This window comes from Vespula vulgaris, chromosome 14 (assembly GCF_905475345.1).
Source record: "Vespula vulgaris chromosome 14, iyVesVulg1.1, whole genome shotgun sequence".
Taxonomy (NCBI): domain Eukaryota; kingdom Metazoa; phylum Arthropoda; class Insecta; order Hymenoptera; family Vespidae; genus Vespula; species Vespula vulgaris.
In genome coordinates, this window is record NC_066599.1 from 5015001 (window position 1) to 5034058 (window position 19058).

General features: G+C 30.0%; 2 protein-coding genes across 25 annotated transcripts in view; one reads left to right on the top strand and one right to left on the bottom strand.

The window, feature by feature from the left end:
* LOC127069040 (glucose transporter type 1) overlaps window positions 1-14800 on the top strand; it is a 31356-nt gene extending 16556 nt beyond the window's left edge. For 10 of the 23 annotated variants that reach the window (XM_051005670.1, XM_051005669.1, XM_051005672.1 and 7 more), the window contains 8 exons: window positions 93-452; window positions 534-765; window positions 835-1047; window positions 2462-2686; window positions 2789-2928; window positions 4438-4467; window positions 7643-7740; window positions 10435-14800. In XM_051005670.1, the coding sequence (XP_050861627.1) occupies window positions 93-452; window positions 534-765; window positions 835-1047; window positions 2462-2686; window positions 2789-2928; window positions 4438-4467; window positions 7643-7740; window positions 10435-10538 (1402 nt within the window). In that variant the 3' untranslated portion in view covers window positions 10539-14800. Of the gene's footprint in view, window positions 1-92; window positions 453-533; window positions 766-834; window positions 1048-2461; window positions 2687-2788; window positions 2929-3804; window positions 4343-4437; window positions 4468-6316; window positions 6696-7527; window positions 7553-7642; window positions 7741-8208; window positions 10112-10434 lie in introns of those variants that run through there. The other 13 variants (XR_007783277.1, XR_007783275.1, XR_007783276.1 and 10 more) reach the window with 13 other exon arrangements.
* Window positions 14801-15082: 282 nt separating this feature from the next.
* On the bottom strand, window positions 15083-16597 carry LOC127069045 (mediator of RNA polymerase II transcription subunit 27). 2 transcript variants are annotated; one of them, XM_051005694.1, is made up of 4 exons: window positions 16321-16597; window positions 15983-16252; window positions 15603-15888; window positions 15083-15439 (listed from the first exon to the last, which is right to left on the bottom strand). In XM_051005694.1, exons 1-4 carry the CDS (start codon window positions 16494-16496, stop codon window positions 15305-15307), a joined length of 867 nt encoding a protein of 288 aa, XP_050861651.1. In that variant the 5' UTR covers window positions 16497-16597; the 3' UTR covers window positions 15083-15304. The 2 variants fall into 2 exon arrangements, with proteins under 2 accessions (XP_050861651.1, XP_050861650.1); XM_051005693.1 differs by having other exon boundaries at window positions 15588-15888; window positions 16321-16596.
* Window positions 16598-19058: the final 2461 nt, after the last annotated feature.

Genomic DNA, 19058 nt, shown 5'->3' on the forward strand with positions numbered 1-19058 from the left:
ACAAATCATTAAATTTAATATAAAAAATATTTCTTTTCTTTTTGTTCCCGATCTTTTCTTTGTTTTCTTCTTCTTATATTCCACGACCACAGAAAGGGGGGCTTACTGCTAAACAACGTGCTGGGCATCGTGGGGGCATGCCTGATGGGTTGTACAAAGATTGCTCACTCTTACGAAATGTTGTTCTTTGGACGGTTCATCATCGGTGTCAATTGTGGCTTAAATACCTCATTGGTTCCCATGTACATATCGGAAATAGCACCACTGAACCTAAGAGGTGGCCTAGGCACGGTGAACCAGCTCGCTGTTACGGTGGGCCTCCTGGTCTCCCAGGTGCTGGGCATCGAGCAAATCCTTGGGACAAACGAGGGTTGGCCTGTTCTCTTAGGATTAGCTATCTGTCCTGCCATTCTACAATTATTATTGCTTCCAATATGTCCCGAATCTCCAAGGTACAATACCTCATAACAAATATTAAAAGTTATATTAGATATCCTTATCGTGTACATTTTTAAAACAATTTCAATTTTTAGATACTTACTTATTACTAAACAATGGGAGGAAGAGGCACGGAAAGCTTTAAGAAGATTAAGAGCTAGCAATCAGGTAGAGGAAGATATCGAAGAGATGAGAGCAGAGGAAAGAGCTCAACAAGCTGAATCTACGATCTCTATGACAGAGCTTATATGTAGTCCAACATTAAGAGCACCTCTTGTAATTGGTGTGGTCATGCAACTTTCACAACAGCTGTCTGGTATTAATGCCGTGAGTAGATATCAAACTATCAATATAATGTAATTTTTATTGTGATAATCGAGGATATCGAACTTTCAGGTATTTTACTATTCTACGAGTTTGTTCACCAGTTCAGGTTTAACAGAGGAAAGTGCTAAATTTGCAACCATAGGCATAGGTGCCATTATGGTTGGTATGACGCTAGTTTCGATCCCACTTATGGATAGGACAGGAAGACGTACCTTACATTTGTACGGTCTTGGTGGCATGTTTATCTTTTCAATATTCATCACAATTTCGTTTCTAATAAAGGTGAGCAATAACTTTTATTTCGTCTTGCTCCAAAGCAAAAAATATATAGTCTATGTTAAAAACTCGAGGAAATGATTTGGAGATTTCTTCGTACATGTTTATAAGGTAGACATCGGTTCCCATTTTTTATGGATATAAAGTAAAGAATTAACTTCTTTCTAAATGAGATACTGAAATGAAATTCTCTTAAAATCATTTTTAATAGTCGTACATCGTGAAGTACTATGAGACAAATTAATATCACGAACAAACGTAAATTGTACATAGCTACCTTTTTGTGCTTTCTCACTTTTGTATGCCTTTGAAAAGAGTGTACTTAACACTTTGTTCACAGCTGGAGTGCAGCACTGCACCAACAGTGAGAATTATCACTATAATACTTATATAAATCTGCATCACTTAAAAGATTCATTTTAATTTCCTCCCAACCATTCATATAACTTATAAGTATCCACATTCCTGCATGTTATTCTTTAATTGCGCTTTAAAAATATTTATTTCGTTTAATGACGCTGCTCCTTTTTCATACAATAATATTTTTAATCATAAACGTGAATAATAATGCATATCCTATCAATAAAATCTGCAAATTGGACATTAATGAAACATTATTTGACCTTCAAGTATATTCAAAGATAATTGTATCAAAAACAATGTGCGCGCGCACACACACACATACACACACACAAAGAAGTGTGTAAAAAAGTTAGTGAAGTATATAGTATAGCACATATTATTTTTTATTTGATTTCTTTTAATATTAGTAACGCTTTTTATAATCCAAAACCCTCTCCCTTTCATCCACTAATGACCTCTTTCGTGACAGTCTGGAGGAGATATTCACTTTCTATTACCAACCTACGTTGTTCTTGGCTCAACCCTGTTATTCGTGTTTTTATATTATATTCATCTTGAGAATATGTATGCATAAATCGCAACTTTTCTATCCGATCATTCATTTATGCTAAAGAAATGACCAGGATTTTAATTATATATTAAGCACATTAAAAATAGAAGCACCAACATTTCTCATGTTCTGCAAAGAAAACTCAGTATTGGTAAACTTGATGCATAACATATAGTACGTATGTATGTAACATTTTTAAAATACAATATCATATATTCTATCAAGTGCATCATATTCTATCTTTCATTCTAAATCACATTAAATTGAGGTCTTATCATCCTGGCACTCCTTATCTGAATATAGCAAATTATGCTTTGCTGCTTAAAATGATGTATTATAAATAATGGAGCACATTCACTATAAAATATTTCATGATAATCACGATAACACCTTACACAGGATTGGGCTGTGCACTGCATGAGATTTTTTCTAAGTTTGTAATTTTTCGTTATCCTGAGGCTCCTCCAGCTGCTCAGGAAAGAAGAACTTGATTCTACTGCCTGATAGGAGTTTTTTGGTTACGTACAGGAAATGATTGACTGGATGTCCTATCTATCGGTCGTATCGACGCTTAGTTTCGTGGTATTCTTTGCTGTGGGGCCTGGATCTATTCCTTGGATGATTACAGCAGAGTTGTTTTCGCAAGGCCCTAGACCTGCTGCTATGTCCATTGCAGTTCTTGTCAATTGGATGGCTAATTTTTTGGTTGGCATTGGTTTTCCAAGCATGAAGGTAATCTGTATATTAATACAAGATTAAACATTTTTTTTAACCACACTCACGCATCTTATTTTTATAATATATTTACTTACGTTCATTCATAATATGTTACAGTCTAGCCTTGAAAACTACACGTTCCTACCGTTCAGTGCATTCCTAGCCATCTTCTGGATCTTCACTTACAAGAAGGTTCCTGAGACCAAAAATAAAACCTTTGAAGAAATTCTAGCTTTATTCAGACATGGTAACGACAGGTACGCTCAAGGGCAAGTTCATGAAATATACAGTAGTAAATCATTTAGATAAATGATGTTTTTATGTTTCACGTCATTTTGATATTTCGTACATTCAGGCAAACATACATACTTACATAGGCCCAATATGTTTACTTATCAAAAGATTATTTAATACAAGATATTTTTATTTCCAATTAGTTTCAACAAATATAAAAATTAAAATACGAATTTTTCATAAACATTGAATTTTCTAGAAATATTTAATTATAACAAAGAAACATCCAAGATACATATGTGTAGTATCACACATCTCAATATTATTTAGAAACCGTCCATATATCCGTCCATAAATACACTTATAAATAATTCTAGACATTCAATGTATGTGATACAAATGTATGAATGAAATTTTATAAAGTTTGAATATTGGAAATGTTTACTTTATTACTGCAATGAAAAATAGTACCACACAAAAAAACTTGCATGGAGAGAGAGAGAGAGAGAGAGAGAGAGAGAGAGAGAGAGAGAGAGAGAATATCATATTTTATTTTACATGTAATACCAGTTTAACTGTGATAAAGAAATGATTCATAAAAAATATTTATTATTGTGTGGGAATATTTTTCTGTTTATAATTCTATCTGTATATTTATAATTAAAAATAATTAAAATAACATAAATTTGTAACTCTTAGACAAATTCCTTATTTTGTTAATTTTTTAAATACATTAATTTGTTTTTCATTGTTCGTCCTTTCAATCGTTTCGCACCATTAAAATATGATATTAAAACTGCATGAAATTTTTGTTATTTGTCAATAAGAGACATTAATAGGCTACAATTTGTACAAAATAGATGTAGAAATTACAATTGATTCTTTTTATGTTCACACAGCTGTAGGTCATTGGCTTCTAAGTACATCGCTAAAATATAGTTGCTAAGTTGTGAAGTACATAACATTTAAAAAATGTATTTACATTCATATATTATAATTTTTCCATTAAGATGGAAATAATAAATACATTTGCACGACCGAGTATAACATATACAAAATTTAATTTATAAAAAAGATTTGTTTTAATCGTATTTGTTCTTAAAGTTATTATTTTAGTTATATTCAGTGAAATATTACAAAAAAAAGAAAAGAAAATATTAAAAGAAGAATAATTCAAGAATTGTGTACCTAATATGAGTATTATAAATTCGCATGTTGAAAAGCAAGTTTTTTATTTTATACTGTAATTTAATTGCTTTTGCTTATATAAATAACGCAAATATTAATTTTGTAAAATATGTATGCTAATTACTTTAATATATATTTGACTTAAAACTTTATAGAATTCTTCATTCTTGTTTTTCTAAGCTCAAACACACAGTATATTTATTTGTAGTACGTTGTACATAGACACTTGAATAAATTGTTACTTGATAATTCTTGTAATTATTGTTTAATTAAAATATGTATCTCATAATAATAATTGTATATGTTACCCATTGTAACATCTTTTTCTATGTTATTTGGAGCAGAAGCAGCTTGCGAGACAGCAGACTTTACGGGTGAGTTTTAATGTAAACTATACATTAATGTGTGGTGACATTTTATACTAATATCATACAGGTTTATCTAATTGATTTAATTGCATGAATGTATAAAATATCAAAGACACCACTGTTCATAAAATTAGAGATTATTTCTTATAATATTTTAGGACGAATACTATTATACAATACAATCCAAAATTATTGCACACCTTATATAAAATGTAAAAAATTAAATATTTTAGATACTAGAGTGCTTAAGAAATAATCTTAGTTTTGCCAAATTAGTATTAAATTTTGACGTAAGAGTCTAGCATGTTGAATTAATTCTATTCATTATCAATGGAAGCGAAACTCCATTTTCATGCAACATCAGTCAGGCTTAAAAAAAGGAAAATATAGTTGCATGACAACTTATTATAATGAACTGTAATTTTTAATTCCTCTTTGTGAAGATACATTTCACAGTTTCTATTAAGTTCTTCAGGGCTGTTATGTGATTCTTATTGATAAATAGATTATTCTAGAAAGATCTATGAAAGTATACAATGTTATCTATACATAACAGCCCTGATTACTTAAAGTCCTGGAGCCTTGTATTTTCAGCATGCTCTTTTTAGCCTATAATACCCAATAAATGTTCAATGACAGATAAGTCTTGAAATAATTCCATGTCAATAGCTGGCACGAGTTTATGATGCTGTACTGTGCGATTGCATGTTAGTGCTTTTATTACTGTTTGGCGTATAAACAATTATATATGATATATAATAGACATTTTCTTTGATAGATAAGTGCAATAAAAGCTGCTTTGCATAATTTTTATATATTTTCCTTGTGCTAAAATCAGAATCAAATTATATAATTGTTTTATGCCCATTACCTTTGTTTCATCAGTGCAGCTCTTAATAAACTCGCAATCTAAGCTTCATTCTTTCTTTTTTATTCTTTTAATTCAAATTTTATCAAAGCTAGGTTTTGCCGAAACATTCAAAGAATCATTATTACATGCTTCTTCGCGAATGAATTATAATCAATGGCCGGCCCTTTATTTATAATTTAATATAACTTCTATATCATATATATATACAAACTTATTCTTCATAATAATATTATAATCAGTAATAAATCCCGTTAAGACTACTACAAAAGCATTTACTATCATACATTTCATGTGAGATTATCAGAAAGGCAAAGATTTTTGCCTTTTATGTTGTTGTTTATATTAATTATTAAATATGTCAATTAATTAAACTTTTTACAAAATATCCACATCAATAACAATGAAAATATATATATATATGTGTGTGCGTGTACTAAATTTACCATTTTAATTCGTTGCTTGATTTTAATCAATTTTGTATAAAATATATAATAGGCGTACAAATATTTATATAAACTAAATGAAAATAATATAGAAAATACTTTTAAAAAATGATTATACATGATAAATCATTATAGCAATGAAAAATTTCTGTTCACATACTATTATACACAAACAACGCATAGATTTTGTTGTTGAATAAGAAAGATTGTTAAGAAATGAATCATATATCTCATGAAAGTGCTCAATGTATTTATCATATAATTATTCGTTACATCGCAAACTAACATTTATGTTAAATAACATTTATCTACTTAGAATAGGTATTTCTTTGATAGCAATAGGACATTAATTACGAAGAAGTTAGACAATTACATGAATAAGTCCACATATTTAAGTAGGATGAAAATTCTTGTAGTATCATATAAACGTCCGTCTTTAGCATACAAGCTTATAACACGTGCGGTACAAACTAGGATTTTTCTCAAAACAGAAAGTAAGTGATTTCAGGCTCGATGGCCATGTAACATTATTGTATTGCAGGGAAGAGGAGCTCGCCACTAACTCTAGCAAGGAGACCGTCCTATCTGACGCCACCACTGCCAACCATACCCACGCAACTGATAAATCATAAACTTATAATGAAAATGACTTTATCGGCAATTGACTACTATTCATCCGAAAATTATTATAGATTCTCATACAGAGTCAGAAATATTACCAAGCTATTTGTTATCAAACATGTTATAAAGTATAGCGTGATCTGCTAATGAGGAAAAATTGTATAAGTCAATATACAATATGACTAAATTGTGGAATGCTCATTACTGCTATATAATACTATACAATGAATATTTCGGCATCACCAGTAAAAAGTACCATATACTTGGTATTCTTTAAATAAACTTTTTTCTCTATTTTATTATCAATTTCATTTTTTGGTTTATATACATCTATTCTTATTTATTATGATATGATTTACTTTTGTTAATTTAAAGTGTTGAGTATATTTTAATCACTTTTTAGAAGAACAACAATTAATATTGAAGGTTCATAATCATGTCTATTAAGTTATATAAATTCAAATTTTTTGCCTTCTTATATCAAAACAACATTTTAGACATCATTAATAATGTTAATACATCCATAATACTAACAATTATTTATTTATGTAAGATATAGAACATATAACTTATTAATTTAAATATTTAATAGCTGAGCGATTAAATTCATCTAATAACGAATAAAATTTTTATTTTTTATTACTGCGAATTAATACAAATTCTGAAAATGTTTAGATTGCATTTGTTCGTATTTCAAGTCTACTACACAGGCCAGTGAAACGCTGTCATATTACAAGGCTCGAAACTGTGAAATGCACTATTATTTTCTATCAAATATATATATTTAAATTCTAGAGGAAGATGATATAATTTAAAATTTGTAGCCCGTACAATAATATATAATAATTTCTATTCATTATTTTTTGTTTCTAAATTAAATCTATAAAAATAATTATTAGTTAGCAATATGATAATTTACAATCAAAAGATAAAACTATAAAAAGAGAATAGATCTTAAATTCTATAAAAATATCATTAAAAACAGGGCTATATATATAAACATATATATGTATATCTATCTGTATATATGTATACATGTATATTAGAGCAAAACTATGTTCTTCAAATAGTATAAATTCAATTGACAAATTATATTTGAGGTATTAGCACCTCTTGATTCTATCCCATCAGTGCATGTTAAATCGATGCCTTCAAAGAAGATCTGGAATATAACTAAGACTGGAAAAGAATCAATAGAAATGTGTGAAGACGTGGAAACTTGGACAAGTCGCGTGATGTTTTACAGGAGCATGCTAAACTGTGTGAATGCATTAGAGGGACACATACCGCCAGCAGAGAGTGCAGCCCTGATGGTGGCAGAAGAGAAGCCACATCCAGATTCATGTAAGGCTTAAAAACCTTGACAAACATAAATCACTCTGCAAAGATAATCATTGCAATCATTTTCTTTCTATTAACAAAACAAACAATTCTTTAAACTGTGCTTTTAATAACATAAAAAGTAGAATAAATTACTGTTATGTAATTTTTTGTCTTTGTCATAAAAGTGTCATAAAAGATATCATTTTAGAAGTTTTAATATATTAATATCTTTTTTCATATCTGCTCCAAAACTTATTATTAATTTCAAAAAGCAAATTAATATCTCTATGTAATTCTAATAACTTGCAGTTATAAAACTACATAAGAATATATAGGAATTGTTTGGTACTTGTGTATATCGTCTGCAATCTATTTATCATTCTGCATGTCTTGTATCATCTATGTATCTTTGTACATTCTTTTATTTGCAGTTATATTGCTAACCATTCATTTTTAATTTATTTGCAAACATTATTTTTCTGCTTTCAGTATGATACAAAAATACAGAAGAGAAAAATGCTGATTATGTGAAAAATAAAATATTATTATTGCTTCGCTTCTACAAGATGTACTATTAATTCTGGCAGAGAGCAGAAATCTCGTATTCAGGCCACCTTTCATATTGCAATTTCGCAAGAAATAATAAACAATATCATGTACATTATTAAATAATTGCTGATATTGTTGTATTAAATATACATGTATTATAAAGAAGGATTAGAAATTTAGACTTTAATCTCTAAATGTTTTTTACTATTAATTAAATAACTTTATCCCTGTTATATAAATGTTAAAAAAACGAATACAACTGGAACATACATTTTTGTATTAAGTATATGAATTAATAAGAAAATATGTTTTTTTATAGTAATGTTACATTTATGTTTCAATTATCAAAATATTAATTACAACTTATTTCTCTTATAAATTATATTTTAAAATACTCAAATGACATTCTTTAAACTGTTCGAAAATTAAAATTCTCTAATTTTGTTATCATTTTATAAAGCTTGTACTTCTAATAATGTAATAATATATGTACAATAACAATACAAAAATTCCTACTAATTGTGAAGTAGGTACTGCTTTGTAAAGCTTAGTACAATGCATTTAAAAATTCTTTTTCGTATAAATGTTTTAAACTGACTTCTGCACGACTCTACATAACTGAATGTCTAACTAGAATTATATTTTATGATCAAAACCTGAGGTTATTGAGATAAACAGAATTGAAATCATAATTGAATGTACATTTCTCCATTAAACAATAGGACATTAATTCTTTCAAGATTACTGCATATCTATCTGAAAAATTATAATATTTATTTCTAACAATAACCTCAGATCATAATTATTAATTGACTCATTACATATTTACAAGAGTAATTAGTAATTCAATGTTTTAAATTCTATGCTTATGTGTTACATTCGCAGATATTCATAGACACATAATTATAGAATTGATAACATCGAATTATGTATATGTGTGCGTGTGCGCGCGTGTCTCTTTAATGTCATTTGTATGTAGTAAGGCAGCCTTTACTATTGTCTAACTACACTTGAAAATCAGGCAATATTACTTATTTTTATAAAATGAAATTCAGTGGTCACTAGTATTTGCTTTATCTTCACTCTAGTAGCAAATTATGCGCTACTAACACTGGCCTTTGTAGTAGTTTAAGCGGGAATAACTCACTATGGACATCATTGAGATAAATTTTCATATTTAGAGTCCACAGAACTGAAGGCAAAGAAGGGGATAGTACTTATTCGGATGTGGATAAGGTCTATATATATCCAAGTACACAAGTTTTACTAATAAATTATACCTCCAAATCATAACGTTGATTACAGTTGGAGCATGAACGACGTATTGAGCATGTACGCATGGATACAATTTGTATTGTTTGGAACTACAAAGAAAAACTTGCGTGACAACGATCCCGCTGGTATTTTAGTCATATATTACATGACATATAAATTTAGATTAACAAATAAAAAAAAACTACATATTGTAATAACATCTTATTTTTACAGTAGGTAAAGAAAAATTCTGCGAAAAATAATGGCATAACTATCCGTAAATGCTACTTCTATCAATATCACTTCTTCTAACATTACTAATGATAGTGTTCATCTGGAGAAACAAAAGCTTACTACGATTCTAATGGAATGTACCTTTATAAAACATCAATACAAAGCTGTAATATCTGTTTCCTCTTTCCTAATTTTAATTAAAATGTGCTTCAATTGCATGATGTCATAAAAGTAGAACTAAATATTTAAGAAGAATATAATTTATTATGCTTGTGGATTGTATGGTATATGTGTAAAGAAAGAAAATCTTTCGATATAACAACAAATATTACGAGTAAAGAAACTAATGAAACTATTCTGGTGGATAATAATACAGTTCATCGTATAAACATATAAAAAAATTTGGTTGGCGAACAGCTAATATCCATACTATATATATATATATATATATATATATATATATATATATATATATTAAATTTATTAAGAAACTCTAAAGAAAAAGTTACAAAGGACATAATGAATATACACCTGGCTTTATCATTGTATCAATTCTTAGACGCTTGCAATCGATAATGTTAGCGAATTGAGAGGTCCTAATAGAAGTCCGAAATTGAAGTAGTTAAGCCCGCAAGGTATTTAAAAAGAAATTGACATCTGATTAATATGATTCCGCAGTTGTGTTTGCAGCTGGATCCGAGCGATCTTCCGTCGCTCCCGCTCAACCGGAGAGGCCACCGCCCCCGCTTCCCCCGCCACGCTTTCCGAACAGCGGTGTCTGACAATGGGAAACAACTCCTCTTAATATTGGTAATCTGATGATCATGAACACTCCTATTCCACTACCATTGCTACTCACCACGAACAGTCTCAATCTGGAGAATCAGCTCTACGAGATTATCACGGAGAGTAGCAAAGCTTGTGCGGATTTTTTGAGAAACAGTTTACGTCGTGCTACGAATGCGACGAATTTCGGATGGAGCTACGTTGAGAACCTGGAACGTGCCAGGACCTACGAAGAATCCTGAAGAGAGAGAGAGAGAGAGAGAGAGAGAGAGAGAGAGAGAGAGAGAGAGAGAAAGAGAGAGAGAGAGAGAGAAAGTGTGTGTGTGTGTGTTGTGTGAGAAAGAGAGAGAAAGATAATTATATCGACGATGAACGAACGCGAATAGATCTAGAGAATTCTCTAAGAAAAGATACAACGGATGAATGAACGTCAAAAAAAAAAGAAAGAAAGAAAAGAAAACGATTTCTGTTTCGTTAAAAAGAACCGTGAAAAAAGTCATTTGTGCCTAAAAAGCGACATGTTTAACAAGAGGAGGAGGAGGAGGAGGAAAAGGAGAAATATTCGAAAAAACCGCGAAAGAGTAATACATTATAGTGTGAGGTATCGAGAGGCACTTTAAATTTTGAAAAGAGCGTAGAAGAAACTCCTCTCCCCTACCTTCGCCTACTTCTCCACTTGTCTTTCTCCACATTTCTCATATGTTATCGTCCTTTTCTTCGATCGTTTAGCATTTAAATAAACGCATAATACCTTATCTATTTTGCATGGCTGATTTCAAAGTAATTGCTGCAAAATGAGGCTTTTTTCCATTATTATTATTTTCATCGATTTCGAGAAAGAAGAAATATCGTTCGAAAGATTCACGATTGTTCCTAATATATTCACGAAAAATATTGATTCTTATCTAACGATCGCAAAACAGCGATCAATCGTGCAACGAAAGAAACTTTTATGAACTAAAGTACGACCATTTCTTCTTATCGAAATGAAATTTTCAAAATTAGACGCGTGCTGCATTTCTGTGATCCTTTTGAAAATTAGTTTTATTCGCATATGAGAGATGGCGTGACCGGTGCTAAAAACGCAGGTCGCGTTAACCGATTAGCATTAATAATTGATTAACATTAATGACTGTTAACTAATTAACGTTGATGTTTTACGATTAGATCGAATCAATTTTGCCCAAAATATATTTCAATGTTAAAAATATGATGAAATGTATTGTTTTTTTATTAAAGAATATCAGAAATTATATATAAAAGCTTTGTATTCGAAAACATAATATGAAGATTCAGAAAATGTAAGTTAGAGCATAAAAGCGGCGCGCGTCTTGCGCAAGATTAATAAAAAGAAGAAATGGTTCCCGCTTATAGACAATTTGTTTTGAACATTTCTTAGAAGTCGATACTACTTCGAAGAAATATAAAGATCCATTTGATCGCGATAGCAAACAAAGGCATGCCTTTTTTTATTTAAACTCGAACATTCTAATCTAATCGAAACTTATGACCGTTTGATTTCAAGCAGTTTTGTGTAAAAAAAAAAAGAAAAAAAGAAAAAAGTGAAAAGAAAAGAAAAGAAAATCTTTCAGAATTTACATGTACATAATATGTATATACTTGTATACTTTAACTATATTTATCGTATATCTTTAATCAGAGAAGTAAATGTATAATAATTTCGTCTTTCGCAACGATAACACACCCGTTTTCTCCGTTAAATTATCATATACGAAGTTTGTCAAAAGGAGAAACAACATCGTTAATATATTTAAACGGTGCTGCACAGAATCGACACAACTTTTACTTGAAATGCCTTGATTAAAATCATTTGCCATTATCGTTAAAGAATTGATTAACGATCATTATTTAAAAAAAAAAACATTCGCACATAATAATTATGAAGAAAAGATTCTAACATTTCAATATCCGAAACTACTACACTTTTCCTCGTAACAGAGAGAGAGAGAGAGAGAGAGAAGGAGAACAAAGAAACATTTACGAATTCATTCTTCTTTTGTTCTTTGAAAACTGCTTGAATGCTTAATACATACATACGTACATATATGTACATAAGTCGGAAGAAAGGAGCAGGACGTTTAGATTCTTTTGACTACTTCACTTCTCATCTTTATGAAACAAATCTTTCCTATAGTAATCGAAGTAAGAGAATGAACGTGTTCATACGTTGAATGAACTCTGAAATGTAACGGCATAAATGCAATATGATATTTTAGAATAGCACTCAAGAAAAACTTGATAAACAATGAAACTTCGGACAGTACACTGCACGGTATAATTTCAAAAAGATAAAGATAAAGATAAAGAAAAAGAGAAGATAACGAAAAAAAAGATAAAAAAGAAAATAAAGAAAAATCCTAAGCTGTCCACTACATACAGAAATCTATAAAAAAGGCAATAAAAAATCAACTGAACCGAAGATAAACGCTAAAGTAGATTTCCTTGCATTTACGCGCGATGGTATTATTAAATTCAAGATTACTGGTATTATCAAATTTAACAATATTTAAGCTAGGTACATATACACGTATAAAGGTTATTAGTAACTAAATAGTTAGTAGTGTTACGTATCAAGTTAATGAAATAAACGATCGAAGAACAACCTCAAGGAGTCGTAAGAGAAACGTGTGTCGGACGGACGAAATTGTACGTCTTTTTACTCACGTCTAATGGCTGTACAATAATTACGGACCGCGAGTATTGCTAGCATATCCATTTTTTAAATCGTTACAAGCTTATCAAAAAATAATACATACACAAACACACAGAGAGAGAGAGAGAGAGAGAGAGAGAGAGAGAGAGGGAGAGAGAGAGAGAGAGAGAAGCACAGAGAGATACACACACGATGATGACGACCCTATAAAAGACATGTATTATAGTTGCAATTGCTTTGGCTCAAACTAGATATGCGTCTTCGATCGTAAAGCCAACAAGTCGACCCTTCAGTTTTTAAAAAATTTTGTTTTCTCCTGATGATTTTTATGATCCGTAAATACATCATCCAAAGATATATTATTAGAGCATTCCTTATCTATGTTATACAATGGAAATTATCAAAAAAATATACTTTTGAATTTGTCGCGACAAGACATACATATATGTTTAGATCTCTCTTTGAATCTTTCTACTTACTGAGAAAAGGCATGCCGCGTTGTGTTCACAATATTCAAGAATGAAACAAAAAAAATTGATAAAAATATCGTTAAGTGTTCGTTGACGTAAACATTTCACTTTGGTTTAAGGTTGCACTGAAATTATAAAGAAAATCTTATTAAAATTGCACTTATACAAATAATAAAGTACAGTATACACAAATCACACGCGCGCGCGCACGCGCACACACACACATGCACACGAAGAAAAAAGAAAAAAGAAGAAAAAGAAATATTGCTTTAAACTACGAACGTCTGACGCACTTAATCTCGCATAATTAAAAAGTTGGACGATTGGGAAGTGATACATACGTGGTGACGATTAAATTTATTCATATTCGTTTCTAGCGAATGAATTAATATATTATGCACTTATTACGAATTCGATAACACAATAGGCGAGGTAGAACGATCGCATAAATAGTTTCGAGTCAATGATGCGTATTGTGCTCATTGAATATTGCAACGTACATAGAGCCTTACAAAGAAAAACTTGCAAGAGTCCAGCAAAGTGAGCGATCACAATAAAGATTTGTAAAATAGATCACTGCCACTTTAACGACTTGCACTCTTAACAGAGTGCCAATATTCCAAATGTGAACGTGTACAATTGTGTGAAAAGTACTTATATTTACATATGATACTAATTAGTATTATATAAAATTACCTAGCGTATGATATTAAGAGTGGTATACATACATAGGATATGCAAAAGGAAATCACTGAATGCAGAGCTATTATATTCCAAAACAAAAACATTTATGCCTGCTCATTTGTATATTATACTTAAAAGTTAGTACAGCCATAAGTGTTTATCCGCTAAAAATGCCAAGTTCCAATTTCGATCTGTCAATAGTATCTTTATCTTCTTTTGATAAAGTTCTTTTCATCTAAAAGAACGATAATTCATTTTGCTCTTTCATATGGCTTCGATTAAATCTGAATAATGATCGGATATCAATCAGACATTTTAAAATTGCAAATTAAATGCATTCTATTTAGCAATGTTATTTTTACAGTTTCAAATTCCATATTTGTTAAGTATTGTATAATTAAGTTCTTTTTATAAATACCCTTATATTCTCTGTGAAAATGTTTTATTTATACCTTTATTGTATTCACACTATAATAGATAGAAGAAGCGTTTGAAGCATATATTCCAGGTTTTGAAATATATTACCTCTCTTCTCTTACACTGCGATTACCTCCCATATAATATATACATTTTACAAAGAACAAGACGATTCTTAAATTTTATTAATAAATATATTTAAATATATGACATTTACAAAAATATAGAACTAATTAATTACTTTTTAAACGTGTAACATTATAATTATTATTAAAAAAATTAATAGGTAGTAATATTTCTTTTAAAACATTAATATTTATTTAATGATACGTAATATAGACACATGTATTCAAAACGAAGATTAGTAAGTCAAGTCTTTTTGCTTCTTTATAAAGCATTTGGATTAAAAATTAAAGATTTATAAATTATTCAAAATATTCTTACTATAGTCAATGTTATAGTAAATATTTTTTTTTATAAAACTTGTTAAAAATACTTCCAGAAAGATCATGCATTTCTATGGTTTACATTCTTGATGATACGGCTCCAAAGTACGAAAATCTCTCCATGTTGGAGGTAAAGCACTGTGTAGATGTAGACCACAACGTTTGCATGGTTCGCTGAATAAATTGATTAAACTATGAAACCAAGTCTAGAAAAAAACAACAAATTTTTATACATTCTCATAAATAATAAATGATATATATTTGTCATTTTGCTATGCTCTTTCGTTATTCTTTAATACTTTTACTTTATTTGTGACAAATGTTATAATTCATTTTATAAAATATTAATACTACCATAAATGATCGTACAGCTAATTCAGGAAGTGCTGGTGAATAAAAGTGTAACATTGCAGCATGAGCATTTTCTGTTACTTTTCTAAAGACTTTATGTCTTGATTCTGTCCATAAATCCATTCTTTCGCCATAACCTTTTACAACAACCCATTCAATCATTACACCTTTAAATGCTATTACTGCCTTTAGTACATGTCCTAACGTAACATGTAATACTGCGTTTGATGCAAATGGTCGAGATACAGATACTGTCATATCATTAAACAATCGATCGAAGGTAGCTATCATAGAATCTACTTGCCTTTAAATAAAATATAAACATTTCTTAAGCTATAAATCTTATTAAAAAATTCAATAAGAAAAATTAATAATATGAATTATTATAAAAAGCTTACTGCGGAGGTACATTATGATTACTAGTTTGAACTCTACCTCTCTTCGCTCTACTAGTATTCGTATAAGACCTCTTTAATGAATTCTGGTTCAATAATGTTTGAGCAGCATTACTATACTCGTGAACTTTATCTGTCCACTTATAACTATTAACAAGAGAACTGTAAAGTGCTTGTCTTTCTTGTGTGGTTTCTTGACTAAGGTAAGTCGTGCTCGCCAAATTAAATGGACCAGGTGGTGGATTTAAACTGTTTACTGCTTGTTCTACGTCTCTAATGTATACATTATATAAATACTTATTTTCACATTGAAACAATGAGTATATAATTAAATTATATACCTTAAATTCACGTTCACTGTTGTCAATAATTCTTGTAATTCTAATAAATATTTGGCATCTTTATTTTCTTCTCCGTGATCGGCTCGTAATCCATTTGCAAGAGAATCAAACACTTGTCCAACACTAGAACGTAATACCTTAATTGCTGTTAACGCTGTTTGTAATTGTTCCATCATTTATCTTTTGAAGATAAAAAGAAAAAGAAGAAATAAAGAAACAAGTAGGGTATATATAAGTGAACGTAGTCACATCGAGGGCGATCTTAAACGCGATTGTCATGCCTTCTACAGAAACTTGACACGAATTAACAGCGTTTTACCGGTTCCGTATTTTTTCCTTGACAAACTTTCGAGTCTTGAGATGTGCATACGGTTATCGTTATTAAACTTAATAAATCTTTTATTGTTAAGGCTATTCACCTGGTTTTATAATAATTTACGTTAACAATGAGAATAGGTTCTTTGATAAACAAGGTCTCATTTTAAAGACGCAGGTTTAATCTAAGAGTTTTTCCTAAAGTTTTGAATAAGCTTTATCTTCTTTGAAAAAAATTGTGCTAAAAATGATATTTTTTCGAGAATAGTTTATTCACAAATATAAAGCTTTTACAAAAATTCAGAGAGTCGGAGTCCTAGATTAAACCTTCGTTTTAAAAATGAGACTGTTCATCTAAATTGGTCACAAATTACGTCTGTTTCATTATCGACATAAATGCTGTATTCGATATATTTTGCGAAGAAAAAGTTTTGTACGGTGCTGCTCTTCGAAATCTACGGTGAAAGAGAAGAAGCTCGTAATCTCACTACTGATTTTCATATGTATTCTCGAATGGGATATATTTTATTTTGTGGAGCAGACGATTACCTGCTTGTTTGTGTGCTTAAATGGTGATCGGATTTTCTAAATCCAAACACGAAAAAATGCTTTTCACAATGCTCGCACGAGAAGCTATTGTAACTCACTCGGTCACTTTGATGAGCTTTGGACGATTCCTTTAAGATGATTCTAGTGTAAAAATAAGAAAGTACGTGTCCTATCGTTCGTGTTAATGGATCTAAATTTCTAAAATATTGTTAAATTTTGGACAAATTTATAATTCCTTTTATATTTTATAGACTAAAAATGTAGAGTATTTATAATCAATGTGTAGTACATTGGCAAGTATCTAGATTCGTAATTGTGAGGTTAAATGATTTTTTTTGTTAATTGTATCGATGTAAACGAAAACAATCAATTAATTTATTCTTTTTTCTCCTTATATGGCAGTTTAGTAAGTTATTACTATTCAATCTTTTATATTTATTTCTTGCACTGATAGTTCACACGAGTTTCACGGTGATCTGTGCTAAATAGGACACAGCAGCTGTACAATCTGATTTAATGATAAATAGATATAAAATATATACATTTGACAATTATTTTTTCGAAAATAATAATTAGGGAATATACGTTTATATTTTCATAAAGATCAAAATACGAGTTCATTTTGATATTATCTACGAGGTTTTTCCCCAGCACTTTTTTATGGTTTCCTTTATAAGAGTAATCCATTTTATATTATAACTATTACTACATTACTAAAATAGTAATAGCAATAATATATATAGTAATACAGTAACTGCTTATTTTATAATTCATACTTTGTTCGTATTTATCGCTAAAAGCACATACGATTCGATCTGAAGGTGATGAATAGCCTTGATCTGTGATGTTTAACAGACGTAATCATCACATACAAAACTCTACAAGGTCGTAAGTCATAAAATGTAAAACGTATAGTTTATGACATACAGTTGGCGCAAAAATATTCTCTCCCATTTATAAAGATTTAACTTAGAAATGTTAATGTCGTTTCTCGTAACACCAAACAATAAATAAGTTTCTTTTTTATAATTTACAATTTTACATTTTAGATTGATATGAAATCTATTTAGATATAGGAATATCAGAATTATTTATATTTAACAAAGAAAGTATTTCATGGCGCAAAACGTACTATATTTTAAGGTGTTACATCTATATTTTTTTTCTTAATTAAACTTTATTTTTAAAGTATTGAACGTATAACATTGATTATAATTAGTCATTTCGCTAAAAAGTGCCATGAACACATAACCTTGCTAGCTTTTGGTTAAATTTTAAATTAAAGCGCATATTCTGTTATGACTTGTAATTGCTCTGGTTGCCCAAAAGACTTATACCATAACTACAATAAATTTCATTCTTAAAGTATTTTTTGATGATTTTTTGATTTCGTTTTATAGAAAAAAGTGGAGGGGTTACAGAGACTTCAATACTGGATGAGATTGGTCGAGTTCCTTAAGTTTACGTCTACGTTCTCATGGAATTTTGTATATAATAATCTCAATTCAGTAGCTTTAAACAACCACTGTTACGTTTTCGAAGCACGGGTCTCAGAAAAATAAATTCCTTTTGAGGAGTTTCTGCGACGTTAGGTGATTTGCCTTTTCGGTCCTCATCTGCTGTGTGCAGTTCTATGACACGGGTCTGGTACCTAACGGTATACCAGATGGCGTATACAAGCCAATCAAATGACGCCTATCTTTACTTTCGACGAATGAGAATACTGCGGTTTACCTCTGTTCCGGTAATGAGGAGTGGCTGACAGAGACTCGACAGTGGAATCTACTTCTTTTATCGGTGGATAGAATATATTTATCGCCGAATAAGTCGATTCCCTTACCTTGACTCGATTGGCTCGCTTCCAGAGAGAGTAG

What these genes read in the sequence shown, in the direction of transcription:
- LOC127069045 (XM_051005693.1), bottom strand. Translation starts at nt 16,496, where the DNA reads ATGATGGAACAATTACAAACAGCGTTAACAGCAATTAAGGTATTACGT. An exon ending in ACAGTGAACGTGAATTTAAG is followed by an intron (nt 16,253 to 16,320) that starts GTATATAATTTA and finishes TGTATACATTAG; the next exon opens with AGACGTAGAACAAGCAGTAA. An exon ending in AATCATAATGTACCTCCGCA is followed by an intron (nt 15,889 to 15,982) that starts GTAAGCTTTTTA and finishes TTTTATTTAAAG; the next exon opens with GCAAGTAGATTCTATGATAG.